This window comes from Mya arenaria, chromosome 12, assembly GCF_026914265.1.
Source record: "Mya arenaria isolate MELC-2E11 chromosome 12, ASM2691426v1".
Taxonomy (NCBI): Eukaryota; Metazoa; Mollusca; class Bivalvia; order Myida; family Myidae; genus Mya; species Mya arenaria.
This window is the reverse complement of record NC_069133.1, coordinates 38,825,052-38,841,372: the sequence shown is the minus strand read 5'-3', so window position 1 is coordinate 38,841,372 and position 16,321 is coordinate 38,825,052. Positions and strand designations below refer to the sequence as shown.

The 16,321-nt window shown below is 35.0% G+C and overlaps 1 protein-coding gene across 2 annotated transcripts; it reads right to left on the bottom strand.

Annotated features, from left to right (window-relative positions):
• Window positions 1-1,345: 1,345 nt before the first annotated feature.
• Window positions 1,346-15,411, bottom strand: LOC128212353 (uncharacterized). Of its 2 annotated transcripts, XM_052917759.1 has the most exons (7): window positions 15,357-15,411; window positions 12,144-12,249; window positions 11,250-11,409; window positions 9,995-10,060; window positions 8,374-9,349; window positions 5,805-7,524; window positions 1,346-4,721 (listed from the first exon to the last, which is right to left on the bottom strand). In XM_052917759.1, exons 2-6 carry the CDS (start codon window positions 12,225-12,227, stop codon window positions 5,820-5,822), a joined length of 2,991 nt encoding a protein of 996 aa, XP_052773719.1. In that variant the 5' UTR covers window positions 12,228-12,249; window positions 15,357-15,411; the 3' UTR covers window positions 1,346-4,721; window positions 5,805-5,819. The 2 variants fall into 2 exon arrangements, with proteins under 2 accessions (XP_052773719.1, XP_052773720.1); XM_052917760.1 differs by lacking the exon at window positions 9,995-10,060.
• Window positions 15,412-16,321: the final 910 nt, after the last annotated feature.

Genomic DNA, 16,321 nt, shown 5'->3' with positions numbered 1-16,321 from the left:
TTCACAAAATGAGTAATTTTGTACCCAAAATGCAGCGAGCTCTGCCATGAATGATGCCTGGACTGGTCCTACAACTAATGTAAGAATGGTAAATTTTAAACGCTGTGCAAGACATTGCGTTTTAAGACTCAGTCTTTTGAGTTATGGCCAAGGTTTCACCCGTTTTGAACTACGACAACAATGCAAAGGACACCAAAGCTATCACAACGCCCAGACTTTATTTTGAACAAGAGGCCCAAAAGGGCCTATGCTCTACTGGCTGGGTTTGTGTGGTCAACATCACTGTTTTCGAAAAAGATTACCAACCCCTTATGGGTATCTGAATACTCAAAACTGAAGAATGTATCATGTTCGCAAGCATTTATTACACAATAGCATTTTTTTTTACTATCAAGGCCATTAATCTAATAATTTCAAGGCCATTAATCTAATAATTTCAAGGCCCATAATCTAGGCATGTATAATCAATTGTTTACTGACACACTGATTTTTTTTTATACTAACAAGGCCCATAATCTAGGCATGCATGGGCGGATTTTCAAAAGGAACCTAGCTCTTATGGATATGTAGATACTGTACAAGTTTCATCGAGATACAAGCAAAACTATAGGTTGTATCGTGTTAACGAGCAATTGTTTACCTGATTTTTATACTATCAAGGGCCATAATCTAGGCATGCATGGGCGGATCTAACTGGTTTTCGAAAGGAACCAAACTCTTATGGATATGTAGATACTGTACAAGTTTCATCGAGATACAATCAAAACTGAAGGCTGTATCGTGTTAATGAGCAATTGTTTACCGACACACTGTTTTTTTATACTATCAAGGCCCATAATCTAGGCATGCATGGGCGGATCTGGCTGGTTTTCGAAAGGAACCAAGCTCTTATAGATATGTAGATAATGTACAAGTTTCATCAAGAAGAAGATACCATCAAAACTGAAGGCTGTATAATGTTCACAAGCCATAATCTAGGCATGCATGGGCGGATCTGGCTGGTTTTCGAAAGGAACCAAGCTCTAATGGATATGTAGATACTGTACAGGTTTCATCAAGATACAATCAAAACTGAAGGCTGTATCGTGTTAACATAAATTGTTTACAGACGCACGGACGAACATACTACGTACACATTACCATCGCATAAGCTCTTTTGGCCTTTGGCCAGTAGAGCTAAAAACAGGTGAATTAGGTGAGCTAACCATATCATACTAACTCATTCATAAATTAAAAAAAAACTGCCTTTCAAAACCTTTACCATAAATAACCTTTTTTGTAGGTAAACATTGTATAAATGGTTTGTTCGGATCTTAAATTGCAAAAATAATAAACAAACACTGAAAATATTTGACATTCTATTTCCCATAGAAAATACAATACTTTCAAATGACTAAGCACATTGTTTACAACATACAATGAATGAAATTTATGATACAGTTATTTACATAAACAAAGTTGAAACATGTATAATGTTTTTAGGAGCTGTACTGTAAATCTTTCAAGTGTGGTCATACACAAAAATATATATTGGAGGGATTGTTCAGAACTTTGTTAAAGTTAACATCGTCATTAAGTTTATCATTATTAACATTGAAATCTTTACATCTCTGAGAATGTTCATTGATTTAGATACATTTGAAATCTGCAGTAATGTTAACAAGAGTTGAGACAACATCTTATGGATACTTGTTTATATTCAAATATTAAAGCTGCACTCTCACATATTGAACATTTTGACAAATTTTTATTTTTTGTCTTGGAACGAGCCAATTTATGAATGCGAAAATCCATCAAAACCAGTTATATAAGAGTGCTGACAAAAAATTAGATCGTAGATTTTTATATTTAAGTTCGAAAATTGATGTTTTATGCATTTTTCTTAAACCTTTCGTAACAGTTTAAGCCATAAAACCTTAAATTTGGAACAGAAATTTGCAAATCTGCGATCTGATCTTTTGTCAGCAGTCTTTTATCATTGGTTTGCAGATATTTACACAAAACTCATTCCAAGACAAAAAACAAAAAAGTTGTAAAAACGGTAAATCTGTGTAAGTGCAGCTTTAATAAGCACATCAGCAAATATTTCATGTTTAAAAGTTAACCATGAGGTCATTAATCACTTTGTTAACTGAAACAAAAATCTTACCAACTCACCCACATGAAAATCTGCATTATTGTGATATACACAGGGCTTATAAGCTAGAGGGTTATAAGAGGGTACTGCACCCTGTCCTTTTTTGAAAGCACCCTTCACCCTTCATGGAGACCAGACCCCAATATCACGAAAATACTTAAGTCAAATCTCAAACTCAGTCTCATCACATTTTATCACATAGCATTAAAATTTATTAAAAATCATATATGTGATTTACAGTTTTATAAGCGCATTCTATCATAGAATATAGAAAAAGCATTTTGTTGAATTCCAAGGTAAATATATTCTACAACCAAAAATGTATTCGAGTACAGTTTTGTATTCTTTATAAAATACTTAAGTATATTTTTTGCTCTAGAATAAGTTTTCTTTGAAATATTGACAAAATCTTCTTATCACCACATTCTATGAGATAATATGTTTTCAAAAAGTATAAAACATGCAACATTTTGAAGAATAGTATGCTTTTATATGGTGAATTAATGAGACGGAGTTTGAGATTTGACTTAAGTATATTCGTGATAGTATTGGGGCTTGAACTGTGCACCCTTTTATCCCCCAGCACCCTGTCCTTTTAAAAACCTGGCTAAAACCCTAATACATCTATCAATACATTGGCAATCTTAATAAGAACTGTATTAAAAACAAAAAGCCATTAACCAAACATGTGCCATACAGGTGTATCACACTATCTTCAAAGGATTCGAACAGATTTTGAGTTGGAAACAATTTATTGTAACTATTTTGAAATTGAGTGATTTTTTTTGTTTAACGAACAAACAGCATCAATCTGAAATTCATTTTAGGTAAGGTTTTAGTTTAAGAGTTATGAAAGGGAGCTGCACCCTGCCCTTGTTTTGAAGAGCCCTTTTTCCCATATGGAGACCAACATCCTCCTGCACCCTCCTACCTTCATAGAATTAAATACTTACGACTGTCGAATAGTTCTGTTGTTTTGACTAATACTTATAATATGATTATAAATTCTTACAAACTTGACATAATCTGCAGTTGATCAAAAATATTACTTCATTTTAACACAATTTCTAACACTAAAATTTGGTAAAATTCAAAATGTTCCATTTCTTGACAGCCCAAATCAATAGGCACTTTTCTACTTTACACACCCTGTCCCTCTTCTGCAGCACCCTGTCTTTTTAAAACCTGGCTTAAACCCTTTCTGAGGAGAATTTTGTAAATCTTAATAATTAAAAAAAATTCAATAGCATAAATAACGCCCTTTGGCAAAATAGAGCACTTTATGGAATTTTTAATAATTATTTACAATAGAACACTAATTTTAAACTTATAAGATATGTTATCATTGTAACAAGAGTTTTGTTCAGGGCTATTCCAGTAAATCATATAACCTACGGGGGGAAGGCAATTATTTAAATAGTATATGGGTGGGTGTCTTTTTCCGCGAATTTGGACCCCAAAAGGGTAAATTTGCTTCTGTAGGGGGGTGGTATAATTTAAAAGTGCCTCCCCCCCCCCCGGGGGGTTTATATGTTTAAATGGAATAGCAATGACATTATATTGTCATTTCTCAAAATCAAATATAAATCACACTCAATGCTTGTAATAAAAATAGAAATTGTTCCACAAGAAGCTTAAATTCTGTACCAGACTGGAAAGTGGTACACTCGCTGTACATACATTTACTCCATAAAAGGCCGTTTTTATTATAAATCAATCTGCCTGGTATGTTGTTGATTTTGACATACATCAGTGAGAAAAAAACATGTACCGTAGTTTAAATGAAGGCTTCTCTTGATAATGCCCAATGTGAATCATGAATACTGTAACTTTAGCTTTGAATTAAACTAAAAAAGGAAAATGTTTGTTTCCAGTGTCATTCAGACCTACCCATTCGGGTAGATATGCCACCAATTGTTTTTTAAAGCCGCACTCTCACAGATTTACCATTTTTACAACTTTTTTTTTTAGAAAAATGCATAAAACATCAATTTTCGAAAAAAATAAATAAAACTCTGTGATCTAATTTTTTGTCAGCAGTCTTATATAACTGGTTTCCATGGATTTTCGTAAAAAATTGGCTTGTTCCAAAACAAAAAATAAAAAAGTTGTCAAAATGCTCAATCTGTGAGAGTTCAGCTTTAAAAGGCAAAATGTTTCTTGAGATTTTTTCTATTACCACAAACTTTAAATTATATGCTTAAGATTGTTTATTCAATCTCTATTAGCATCATTGATATTGTAAAAAGCCAAAAACAACTTTTAAAAGAAAAAATCAAATGGAGTTAAAAAAAATACAGTAGGTTCGGAAACCAGAAACAAACAATTGCTTTAATGTCTTAACAGTCTGCCAGTGCATTTCAATTTCATATATACCACTCAAAACAAATATACACAGTGTTGAATTCCAATTGTTTGGACTTGTATCATTAGGATATATATACAAGTATATCAAGACTTTGGAATGGAAAGTAACTACATCTGGTAATGCACAGCCCACGTAGGCCTACTCCTTATCCCCCAATTGAAGCTTGGTGCCAAGTTCTTTGGGAGTATGTTAGCATATGTTTCATCTCGCTCCAATCTGAAAAGAAATCAAAAGAAGGATGTACAGTAAATTGATGCATTTTTATTTTTATTTTAATGCATTATTATTTTTCAATCATTGATTGCCATTATCAAAACAAAAAAGCTGCTTTAAGCGTATGATTTCTGTACAGATAAAAAAATATTAGCGATATTATAGGTGTGTTTTTTCTTTTTAACTGATTAATTTGTGGCCACATTGTTATTAATTAAAAACAAGAGAAGCCACAGAATGCCATATCCCCCGCCAAATTAAGAACTGTATCAACTTCGCCTTATGACAAAGGATACAAAAATGTAACATTTGATATTCACAAAGGGCAGTAACAAAAAAAAATCTGCAACCAGAGTTATGGTTTCTGTTCAATGCACTTCTCCTAAATGTGATCTATCCATATTATTATAATATGAAGTTTGAAGGCAATCCCTCAAAGGCTTTTCAAGCAATGCTCTAGACAAAAAATAAAGTTCTAAGAAAATTAACGAAGGGCAATTAACTAAAAGAAAACTGCAGCCAGAGTATAATAATTGCTTCATTTGCATAGCTCTTCTTCTCATTGAGATATATCTGTATATAACGCCTAAAGTTAATACCTCAAATACTTTGCAAGTTATGCACCGAACAGTATAGCCCTCCTCCCCCACACACACTTTTGGCAGGAAATAAAAACCATTTTTCATGAGAATATCTTAGTGCCATTTTTCATGTCAACATCTTTGTACCAAATTTCATGTCAACATCTTAGTATGAAATTTCATGTGAATATCTTAGTACCAAATTTCATGTGAATATCTTAGTACCAAATTTCATATAAATACCTTAGTACCAAATTTCATGTGAATCTCTGAGAACCATGAGAATATCTTTAATAGTACAAAATTTCATGTGAACATCTTAGTACCAAATTTCATGTGAACATCTTAGTACCAAATTTCAGGTGAATATCTTGAAATTATTTTTATGTTAATCCAAGGCTTACAACTAAGTTTATGCAAATAAAAACACCATGGCTAGTAAAATACCCCCACCCCAAGCCTAAACAAACTTATATATATAATTGAAGGTCATAGCACCACTCACCTTTTCTGAATAAGCTCAGGTGTGTTTCTCCATATGTTCTACCATGTGTTCCGACAATGTCCCCTCATCTGAAAACTCCTTAAAGCAGATCCCACATTTCCATGGATCGTCCAAACTTCCTTTGGAATCCTCCTGCTCTTCACTCACTCCAATTTCCCCCTGATTGTCCAGAGAACCACCCTCCTCTTTTTCTTGAGAGTCTCCCCCCACAACTGGAATTTCCCCTGACTGTCCTTCACTCACACTGTGACTGAGTGATGATGAGTCCCCTTGACTTTCAAACTCAGACTGACTACACTTTTGAGACCTTTGTTGAGTTATGTACTCATTAAAAATGTTCAAGTTGTAATCTGGGTGCACCTTTTTCAAGTGTTTTGTTAATGGCCCTTTTGTAGCAAACTCTTTCTCACACTCTGGACATTTTATTTTTTTAGTAAATTTCGCAGGTGTACCATCTACTTTTCCAGTATTTTCATTACCAATATTATGCACCTTCAGCATGTGTCTTTTCACATTTGCTGCACTTGCAAACTTCTTATGACAAAGTTCACACACAGTATCATCCATACACTCAAGAGTATCGTTCCCACTAGGAATTTTTTCAGCTACCAATAATTCAGCACTTAATTTCTCAGCTGTGAAGCTCATTTCCCCACCATAACCCTGTTCTTCAGAAAACTCCCCTTCAGCACCTGTACACTCCCCTTCTTCAAATTCTTCCCCTTCTTCACCATATTCTCCACCCTCTTCATCAAATTCCCCTTCCTCCAAAAATTCCCCCTCCATTCCTCCTCCTGTATAATCTTGAGTTTCCCCCATGTAATTTTCAAATTCTTCAGGGTCTTCACCTTCCTCTTCCCCTTCTTCATCATCATCCATTTCTAGTTCATGAGTTTCTAAATGCTGTTTAGCCTCTGTTTTTCTCACAATTTTATTACAAATCTGACATCGAGCCATTACACCCATAAGCATGAAGTTTTCTAAATGATCTTCCTCTTGGGGGAACCCCATACCACCCTGTCCAAACTGTCCAAATACAGCACCATGATTAACCTGCTCTGTGTCCATTTCAGAATATTCCTCTTCTTCTTCGTCCTCATAACCCTCTTCATAATCCTTGTCCTCTTCCACATGATAACCCATTCCCATATGGAAACCTTCATTATCTCCCTCACCCATTTGGCCCATCTGATTTACTTCTCGACTTGTTCCCATTTGGTTTTTCTTTCCAATTTCGGCCATTTGGTTTACATTTCCAATTTGGCCTAACAGGTTTACTTTACCCATTTGGCCTATTTCATTTTGTTTTACTTGCCTCATTTTTCTTAATGTTTCTCTGTCTTCTTCATCTAGATCTTCTTCATTAAACTCTTCATCTTCATCATATTCCTCATCATCTTCCTCATAATCTTCACCTTCAGCGAAGGCGTTAAACTCAGCCTGTAGACCTTGTAAATCTTCTGGACCCTGAATGTTGCCAAGTCTCTGTACCGCCCTAACATTTGACATGTTTTCTAATTGCTGGCCATGCGTTTTAGCCTGTGGAACAGGTTTCCCATCTTTTGAGTCTGTTGGATATTCAACAACCCAGGACAATTTGGATGAAAGTTGGCCCAACTTGGCTTGCAGTTGTTTTTCTTCCTCAGACATGTTTTCAAAATGCTTTTGTTTGGTCATTCTAATAAGTGTCTCTGTGTCTATGTTTTCAATGTCTTCAAGGCTAAAAAAGTTAAAAAATTGTGTTAATGATAATAAGGAACATCTAATAAATGCAGCTATCACTCAAAAGACATACATTGTAAGTACCCATAAGTGAACCAGAAAAACTCTTGAAATAAACATATATTTAAGACTTAAAACAAAGATGACTTTCTTTTACTACATTTTAAATGAAACAAAGGGCAGTCAAAACAGCCCCGCCTACATTGTATTACCAGAGTTTGATAAGGTGATTATATTTTCAAAATTAATGTTTTGACAATGCTCTGTCAGACGGCTGTTTTGTAAAAAGGTTGGTCTAAGTGTTTTAAGAAACTAAACTCTAAATCAAACTCTGGTAAAAGACCAAAGGTGGGGCTTCCTAAGGGGTGTAGACTGTGCTATGTTTCATTTAAAATGACAAAGAAAAAACGATGAAGAAGTTATCTTTGTATAAAGTCTCGAAGCAAAATGTTGCCTTCCGACGTAGCATTTATGGTGCAGTTTGTTACGCGGTATACACACACTGTGTACAAGTTCTTTACAGATAAGTCCTGTTTTTTTATGTTTTGTCTCTAGGAACATTTGTACCAGGTTTCATCTGAATACTCCAAAACATTTTTTTCCTCTATGGCCATGTTTAAGTCATTGCAAAATGATAATGACAATGTCACCAAAGTCTATGAAAATATCATGACTGTTTACCAAGAAAGGCAGACAAGCAAAAAAGTGAGCTGTAAAACCTTAATTCTCAGCCTTATTATTTATAAAATAAAACATATTTAAATCATTGAAGATTTATAAGACATGTAATATAACAAGATGAAACATGGACCAGTAAATAAAAGACTGATCAGAATTTTCAACTCACTTGTCCAAAGTGGTTTTCTGGCCTGTTTTTGAGGTCTGCGCACAGCTGCTATCTGGCTGCTGAGGTTTGGATTGCAGCTGCCCACCTTTTAAGAGTTTGCTTTCAGTTTTGAGTTCTACTTTTGTTTGTTTATTTGGAGTTGTAGCACCTACATTCTGAGACATATTAGCAACTTGTTTAGTGTCAATTGCACCATCTTTCTTAACACTTGGCGCCGAGCTTGGACCAGGGTTCGGCGACAGTTGCTGGGGCCTCATTTCAGGCATAGATACTATTGTAGACAGTTTACTAGCCTGGCTGGCAGGCTGCCCAGTGTTTGGTCCAAATCCTGCTGGTCCTTTTGACGCAATCGTGTTCGCTTTCTGTAGTAAATTAGGTAAGTTTTTATTGTCAATAATTCTCATTTCTTCCTCTTCATCATCATCATCTACAGGAGAATTTGGTTTATATTGTTTGAGAAATTTCTGAAATTCTGCACCAGAAATCCGCTCTTCAGTAAAACCACCTGATCGAGAGACAACTTTTGTAGTTTTCAGTGACTTTGATTGCTCCTTTTGACCCATAATCTGTTGTTGTTGCTGCTGCTGTAGTTGTTGTTGTTGGTGCTGCTGCTGCAGTTGTTGTTGTTGTGATTGTTTGGTAATTGGCTGGGCTGCAGTCTTTGCCTGAGGACTAGTCAAGGATGATGCCGTACTTGAAGGATTGCCAGTGACTTTCAACTGAGAAGTTATCGGAACTGCTTTTAGCTGTGTCATTGGTTCTACTTTTCTTCGCTTTGAATCTTGAACACTTCCCTGAGACATTAAGTTTAACGTCTCCTGGTTCTTTGGAAAAGAAGTATTTTCTAGTGGACGCTTTCCGGTGACTGTCTGTTGTTGTGGCATTATGTTCCCACGACCTTGACCCACATTTGGAGTAATCATGTGACCAGCACTCATGGCAGACCGCTGTGGGGTGGATGTTGGTATTCTTGCATCTGGAAAAAAAAGACTCTCATTCACTACAGAAAACTCGTTATTTGTGTAAACTTGCACCTTGAGGCCACATTTAATAAAGAATTTTTGGCCTTACCCAAATGACTCGTAACAATAGCCTCTCTAGTGGTGATAAAATAAAGAAATAGGCTTCCTACTATCCCATCCCTCAAAATGTTGTCAATACAGCCAAACTAACAAACTATTTATTAAATGTGGACTTCCATCAAATATTACAAAATTAATGTTGAAAGTACATACATGTATAGAGGATTATTGTTTGTTTCATTTTAAGATATGCAATACATTTCATCGAGTGAGAATTTCAGCAAGCCCAGAAAGTATTTACATGTAACCAGTGCAGGGCTTGTGCTTATTTTGATCACTAACACAGAATAATAGCAATATGTCCCAATAGCTCCAATGAACAAGTCTTAGGAGCAGTTCAAGAGCAGTTCAAGAGCAATTCAAGTGCAATTCAAGAGCAATTAAAAGTCCAATTCCAATTGAAGACCAATTCCAGTCCTAGACCAATTGAAGACCAATCAATTCAATTTCTATTCTATCGAGCAGACGCCAATCTCTGTGCAGATTAATGTTTTTTGAAAGCTTTCTATGACACAAGAACAAATATCACAAAGACATACTAATTGCTGCTTGTGGGGGTTTCCCCTGCATTGAAGCATTGGCAGTCTGCTGTTGACTAAGTCCTCCTAAAACAAATGGCATAATAGGTAACAATGCATACATGCCATATTTTTTGGAGACCATTCAGGGGGATTTGTTCAAAAGGCTGAAAATTCAGGGGGATTTTGGTTGTATTCAGGGGGATTTTTTAGCAGGTCTAAGTTGGCGAAATTTTAAAGTATTTTTAGACGCAAGTATGAAAAAATGTATCCACATATCGTTTGCTGTGAAAACCTCTTATCTTTTTCATTATACAGAATTATCTTATTTCATGATTTATCATATTCTTATGATACACTGTCATGTCATACTGTAATGCACTTGCAGAACAAAATATATCATTGGAAAAATATGTTTTCGAGACAATTAAATTAAATTTGCCTTCCTCCAAAGTCTTTTAAAAAATTGTGCTTAATTCTATCAGCGTGATGACTTTCAGACAATAAGAGAATAGAATAAATATTATTAATTTCTTCCTTCCAAAATAGTAATATTTCTTTGCCTTTGATAATTACTACAAATTAATTGATCACTTGTTGTAAAAGTTTCCTTTTGGCATTTCACCCTTGTGGAGTTGTTTCTTTACATTCAGTTTCACTCACATACTGTGGTTTCACTTAGTTTGTCATAATTGCCTGAGGTAAAAAAAAATTATTTTTTTTTAAATTCCGGGGGATTTTTATCTCCCGCCGGGAGACCGGGGGGATGGATCGAAATTCCGGGGGATTTTTCCTCCCGCCGGGGGAAATGGCATGTATGTAACAAACACAGCTTCAAACACAGGACTGTCTCTTAGATCAAGGTGAATGGGACTGGGGCCCTTCAGAAGGGGAAATTATGTTGTCAAAAAAGGCGTAATAACTGAAATGCTGTGTTTTATATACAACAACATACACATTAATAATCACTGGTTTCTAGTGATGACAAATTGCAGTCAAAAAAGGATATATCTACACCTAGACTATTTTTTTTGCAACAAGACAAAAGAGGAATATTGAAACAGAATTTGGGGAAATATATTTTCCTTTTTTTACATTGTAGCTAGGGAATTGAGTCAAATTTCAGCCCCTTAATTACATGTACTAGAAATATAGCCCTGAAATATATATCAGGGATGATAGAAAACCAAAAATCTTACTATATATATATACTTAAGTGATTGCTTCTCAATGTGTTTGCTTCAGAGTACACCCATAATATAAGGCATTGACTTACCCCCAGAGACATAGTTTAAAAACTTGTCCTGCAGTGTGGCTATATCCATGGAATTAACGAAGCTCTCAGCCTTTGATGATGCCAGATGGCCGGCACAGCCTTCATTGGCACAGGCAGTCAGCACAACAGTCTCTTCCCCTGCTTCCGCAAGGCGGGTCAACTAGAGAAAAAATATTGAATTGTAGATGGAATTAACAAAGATCTCAGCCTTGAAGGATGCCTGATGGCAAGCACAGCCTTCATTGGCACAGGAAGTCAACACAACAGTCTGGTCTTCTGCTTCCATGAGGCGGGAGAACTAGAATGAAGGATTATCCATGGAATTAACTAAGCACTCAGCCTTCAAGGATGCCAGATAACCGTACCAGCCCAGCATTTATTCTGCTAGAAAAGTCAACTAGAAGAAATAATTATCCATTGAATTAACAAAGCTCCCAGGTGGTCAACACAACAGCCTCTTCTACTGCCTCAGATCAACTAGAAAAAAATAATGACAGTAGAGACATATAAGTAATGTTTGCAAAATTGAACAGTACCTGGTAAATATTTAGGAATATGCAACAACTAATCATAACAAATGTCTCAAATATATTAACAGACAGTTATTCTAGACATTAGCATTTTATCAAACAGGTCAGTGGTTTTTTTCACTTTAAGGGATAGTGGCAAGGAGGCGATAAGGTGGTATCATGACTTTGTGATCTGATATTTATATATTAAATATAGGTACTTTATAGGACATAGAGATATAAAAATTGGTCAGCCCCTTTTTTTGTGTGTTTTAGCCTGAACCCTACATGTACCCAAATCCTTCAAGATTATAATTTCCATTTAAGAAATGTAAGGGACAAAATATAGCAATTTAGTTTTTGGACCAATTATACAGGTACCTACCAGAGATTGTATCTCAACTTTGAGGACAACTTTGAGGGCCATATTGAATTCCTCACTGTCCCATTCTTCTCCAACGAACGACATTGTGGCTACACACGAGGTGAAACTGTAACGACACAGAAATGAATAATTATGCATATACATTTTTATAACATTCTACCCTAACCAAAGGAAGTGAGGAGACTTATTACTGCATTATCATTACACTATTTATCTATGTGTTTCATGCCATTTTTTACTTAAATATACGAGTTTGGTAAGAGTCTGGGCATGGAATACAGGAAATACCAAAAATTGAGATGAAACACACCACATTTTCCCCATAAAAAATAGCTAAAAAAAAAACAGTCTGTTATTTACAGACCAGTGTCATTTTTAGTAAAGTGTAAAGCTAGTTCAAATAATGTGTTTAAGATTTTAAATATGGCAAATCCTTCAAGTACAAATTGTTGAAGCCATTTTCAGCCAGATATCTCGATGGGGATTCTGGGTTATAGCAAATTACAGTGTGCAAAATTAATGGTAGCCCGATTGTGTGAGGCGATGAACAATTACCCCAGCTAAAAATCATTTAGGATTGCCCAACTGGAAAAGAAATCATCAGGCTTGATGATTAAAAAACTGTCGGTTCAATGTTTACTTTGACACCATAAACAGAATTCCGGGTAATTAGTCATTGGTATGTATGCTTTCTGATGCAGTGATCTCCATGTTGGCAATTCTTTTATGATTCAAAATATTTATCATATTTCAAACTGTCAATACTCTTTTTGATTAAGTGAATTATTGCAGTTGGGCTGGGTTATTCTTCAAACAAACTATGAGTTACTAAAATATGTTAATAGATGTAAGTTAAATCCTGTTACTAACACAACAAGCAGCACATCTTTTTGACTTTCGGTTCAGCCAAGCCCGAGTAAAACCACTGCCCTGCAGAAACGAACTGATGGTAAAATCCCCGTAAAATGTTCCTGCACCCCAGGGCCCCTAAGTAAGGCACATTCCCCGCTATATTTGGCGAGAATACAAAACCGCCCATTTCCCTGGCTATCCCCGCTATACACCCGGACCTTGGGGGCCGTGGTTACAATTGACAGGTGCATAAAAAGGTTAGTTTTGCACACTGAAATTATGTCTATCAATAATATCATAAAAACAAGCTAAATTACCCTTAGATGTTATTTCATATCAGTTCCTTGCACAAAAAAGTAAATATCCAAATTTTGAGTTTAAGGTATTTTTTATACCTTAACCCTTTAGCGCATAGACAAGTGGCCAGATTACACCTTCCAGTCAATAGCCATCTTACTGATAAGCAGTCCTTATCTGTATAGGTACTTTTCAAGATATTTGAAAATAAGCAAATGAATACAGCAGTATGACCTTAAAATCAATACTACTCCAAATAATTGTTTCCAAATCTTTTTTATGTGAATACATTTTATATAGATAATTAAATTATCTAATAAATGGTGTCAATGATGAAATATTAAATTATTCTATTTTATCTGTGAATGAATTTCCAAGATGGAATTGTAACATTTCTTTGAAATGTCATAATTGCATTAAATCAAAGGGTAATAAAATGCTGGGATCGATCTAAATTTTATTACCCCTATCATAAAAAAGACCCATCTGGATTAAAAAGCCGACAATTGATGTTCTTGTGTATAATACACAGAAATGTGGCAGGAATATCCGGTGATATCCAGCTGAGAGATGCAGTCCAGAGTGTCTGTTTAACTTACTTACCACCAAATAAAAAAATTTACAAAAAGAAAGCCGATAAATGTTTTCCAAGTAATGAATAAAAAGATCTTAATCATCAAACGCTTGCACAAATGTTGTTTACTTGACCTATTTTACGACTGGAACCATGCTGGCCATCGATTAGCTCAGCAGAAAATTTACTCATCATTTTCTCAGCTACTTATTGTCTCTATTGTTTGTAACACAAACTATTATCTACAAATAATTATAATCTTTATTTATTTTAATGGTAAATTAAACTGACATAATATATTCAATGATTTACGCATCAATGTTTTGGGGGAAATTCTATACTGTACAGTACTGCCATTCCTCGAGGTTTTGTTACATCACAGTGGGATCTCACACCTGTGATTGGCAGTATAAATAATAACCTTCAAGTTTTAGCAGGCGACATTTTCGAGGGAAAATCAATACACAAAAGGTTAAGCTTCAGCTTTATAAACATCCGGGATATTGTTTACAAAAAGAAAGATGCAAAATTGAAGTATTGAAATGACCCTATTGAAATATGCGGGAGATGCGTATACATCCAGTAGTGGATAGGGTCGGCCAGATGCGTTTACATCTGCTAATGAGCTATGTCGGCCTCGTATACATGCTCTAAAGGGTTAATGTCAAAACATGACAAAAACATATACATAAAGCAGACAATGTATGCATTATATATAAAACTGTTGTCTATTTCATTATTTGAAGCTTTCGTTGTTTACCGAATCTCATTTAATTTAATCCAGGTGGCCCAGCAGTGCTGAATGAATGCAGCGATTTTGTCTTTGCGCCTAGGTTCCCTGGCGGGGCTATTTCGACAGGGATTTTACCAGCAGTTAGTTCCCGCAGGACGAAAATTTAAGCTGGGCTTGGCTGGTCAGAAAAGTCAAAGTCCCAGCTATTCCACCGACCTGGGGGGAGCTGTGGTTACAATTGACTGGTACATAATGCAAAATTCTTCAATAATTACATGATAAAATGTGAATAATACTGCTTTACTCTATTTCAAGCATAAAATACTTATCTAAATAAAACTTATTTTACAATATTTTTCAAAACCCCCGTTTTATGACAAACCTGTTAAGGCATAAAAAGAATCCTGTTTTTAAAGTCTTGTTATTTTAGAATCTGTGTATTGTGTAAAGCTCTGTGCTAACATTTGGTGGTCTTGTGTTTGAACTGGAGTTACTTTAGATTTTAACGTGTTTATTGATACTGTACAATCTATTTGTCAAAACAATAATTTGACTCATTGTATTTGATCAGTATTGTAATGCTAAAATTATTTGCAAATTTATCATACAAAATATTGTTTAGAAATATTGTTGAAAATAGACATTATCAACAAATCTACCGATGGAATGCAATGGGGGTAAAAATAATAAAAGACTGAAATTTAAAACAGGGGAAAGGAAACAGTTAATTAAGCAAGCAGATTGAAGAAAAACGTACATGAAAGACAATTAAAAAGTGCAGAGGTACGCCATTTTCAATTTGTCGAAGTTTGAAGATCACTCAAGAAGGATAACCGTATTCAGGTTACAGGCCACTAATATTGTACAAAAGGTGTATTTTCCGGTCTCCATTATAAAAAGAGGAATAACACCGGTAACATATTTACTTTCATTAAGAACGTAATAAAAGGTATCTACCCGATTAATTAGACCATGGAATACATTTTATTTATGCCCAGGCGCGTTTTTGAAAAGAGTAAACAATTATTTATTTTTTTCATTTTCTGTTTGCATCTTTCCCCTTATATGAAGATGTTGAATAAATAAATAGTTTTCTTCTGCCCCCATGTTTATAAAGAAGTTGACAATTTTAAATACGTTCTACATATAATATCCACATGATTTAATAAGTAGACCGGTGGTGAAATGACATATTTTCTTAACAATTAAGATATCATTATTTTAAATATTTTAAAAGATTGCTAAATTAATGTATGTGTAACGTGCGACGTCAACAAACACCAGCAGATCCCTTCAGAGAAAAGCATGCTCGACCTTGAAGGGGTCCACTGGTCTTTATATTCTCTAAATTCTCTATCAACACAGAACCCGGGCTTTGCTAATTTGCATATTATTATTACCATACAAGTAAACATACGTACTATGAACATACCTCCGTTTATAACGGAATGTTATACTTTGAACGCATATCCGTTACATATGTAATAAAACGTCGCGTTTTTATTTCACATTTCGCCTCGCCACTTTGCACATTTTCCCCCAGCAACTTGGCGCATCTTCTCAATGTCGCATCATCACACAAACACATGGCTCATTTCCAATCGGAAACAACCTAAGTTGTGTGCTGGTACATCCGTAGTAGTAGTTTGTAAACTGATTTTAAATACAAATATCAATGTATAGTGTTTTAGCGCGTATTTTGTTTTATTAAGTTCAAATTGA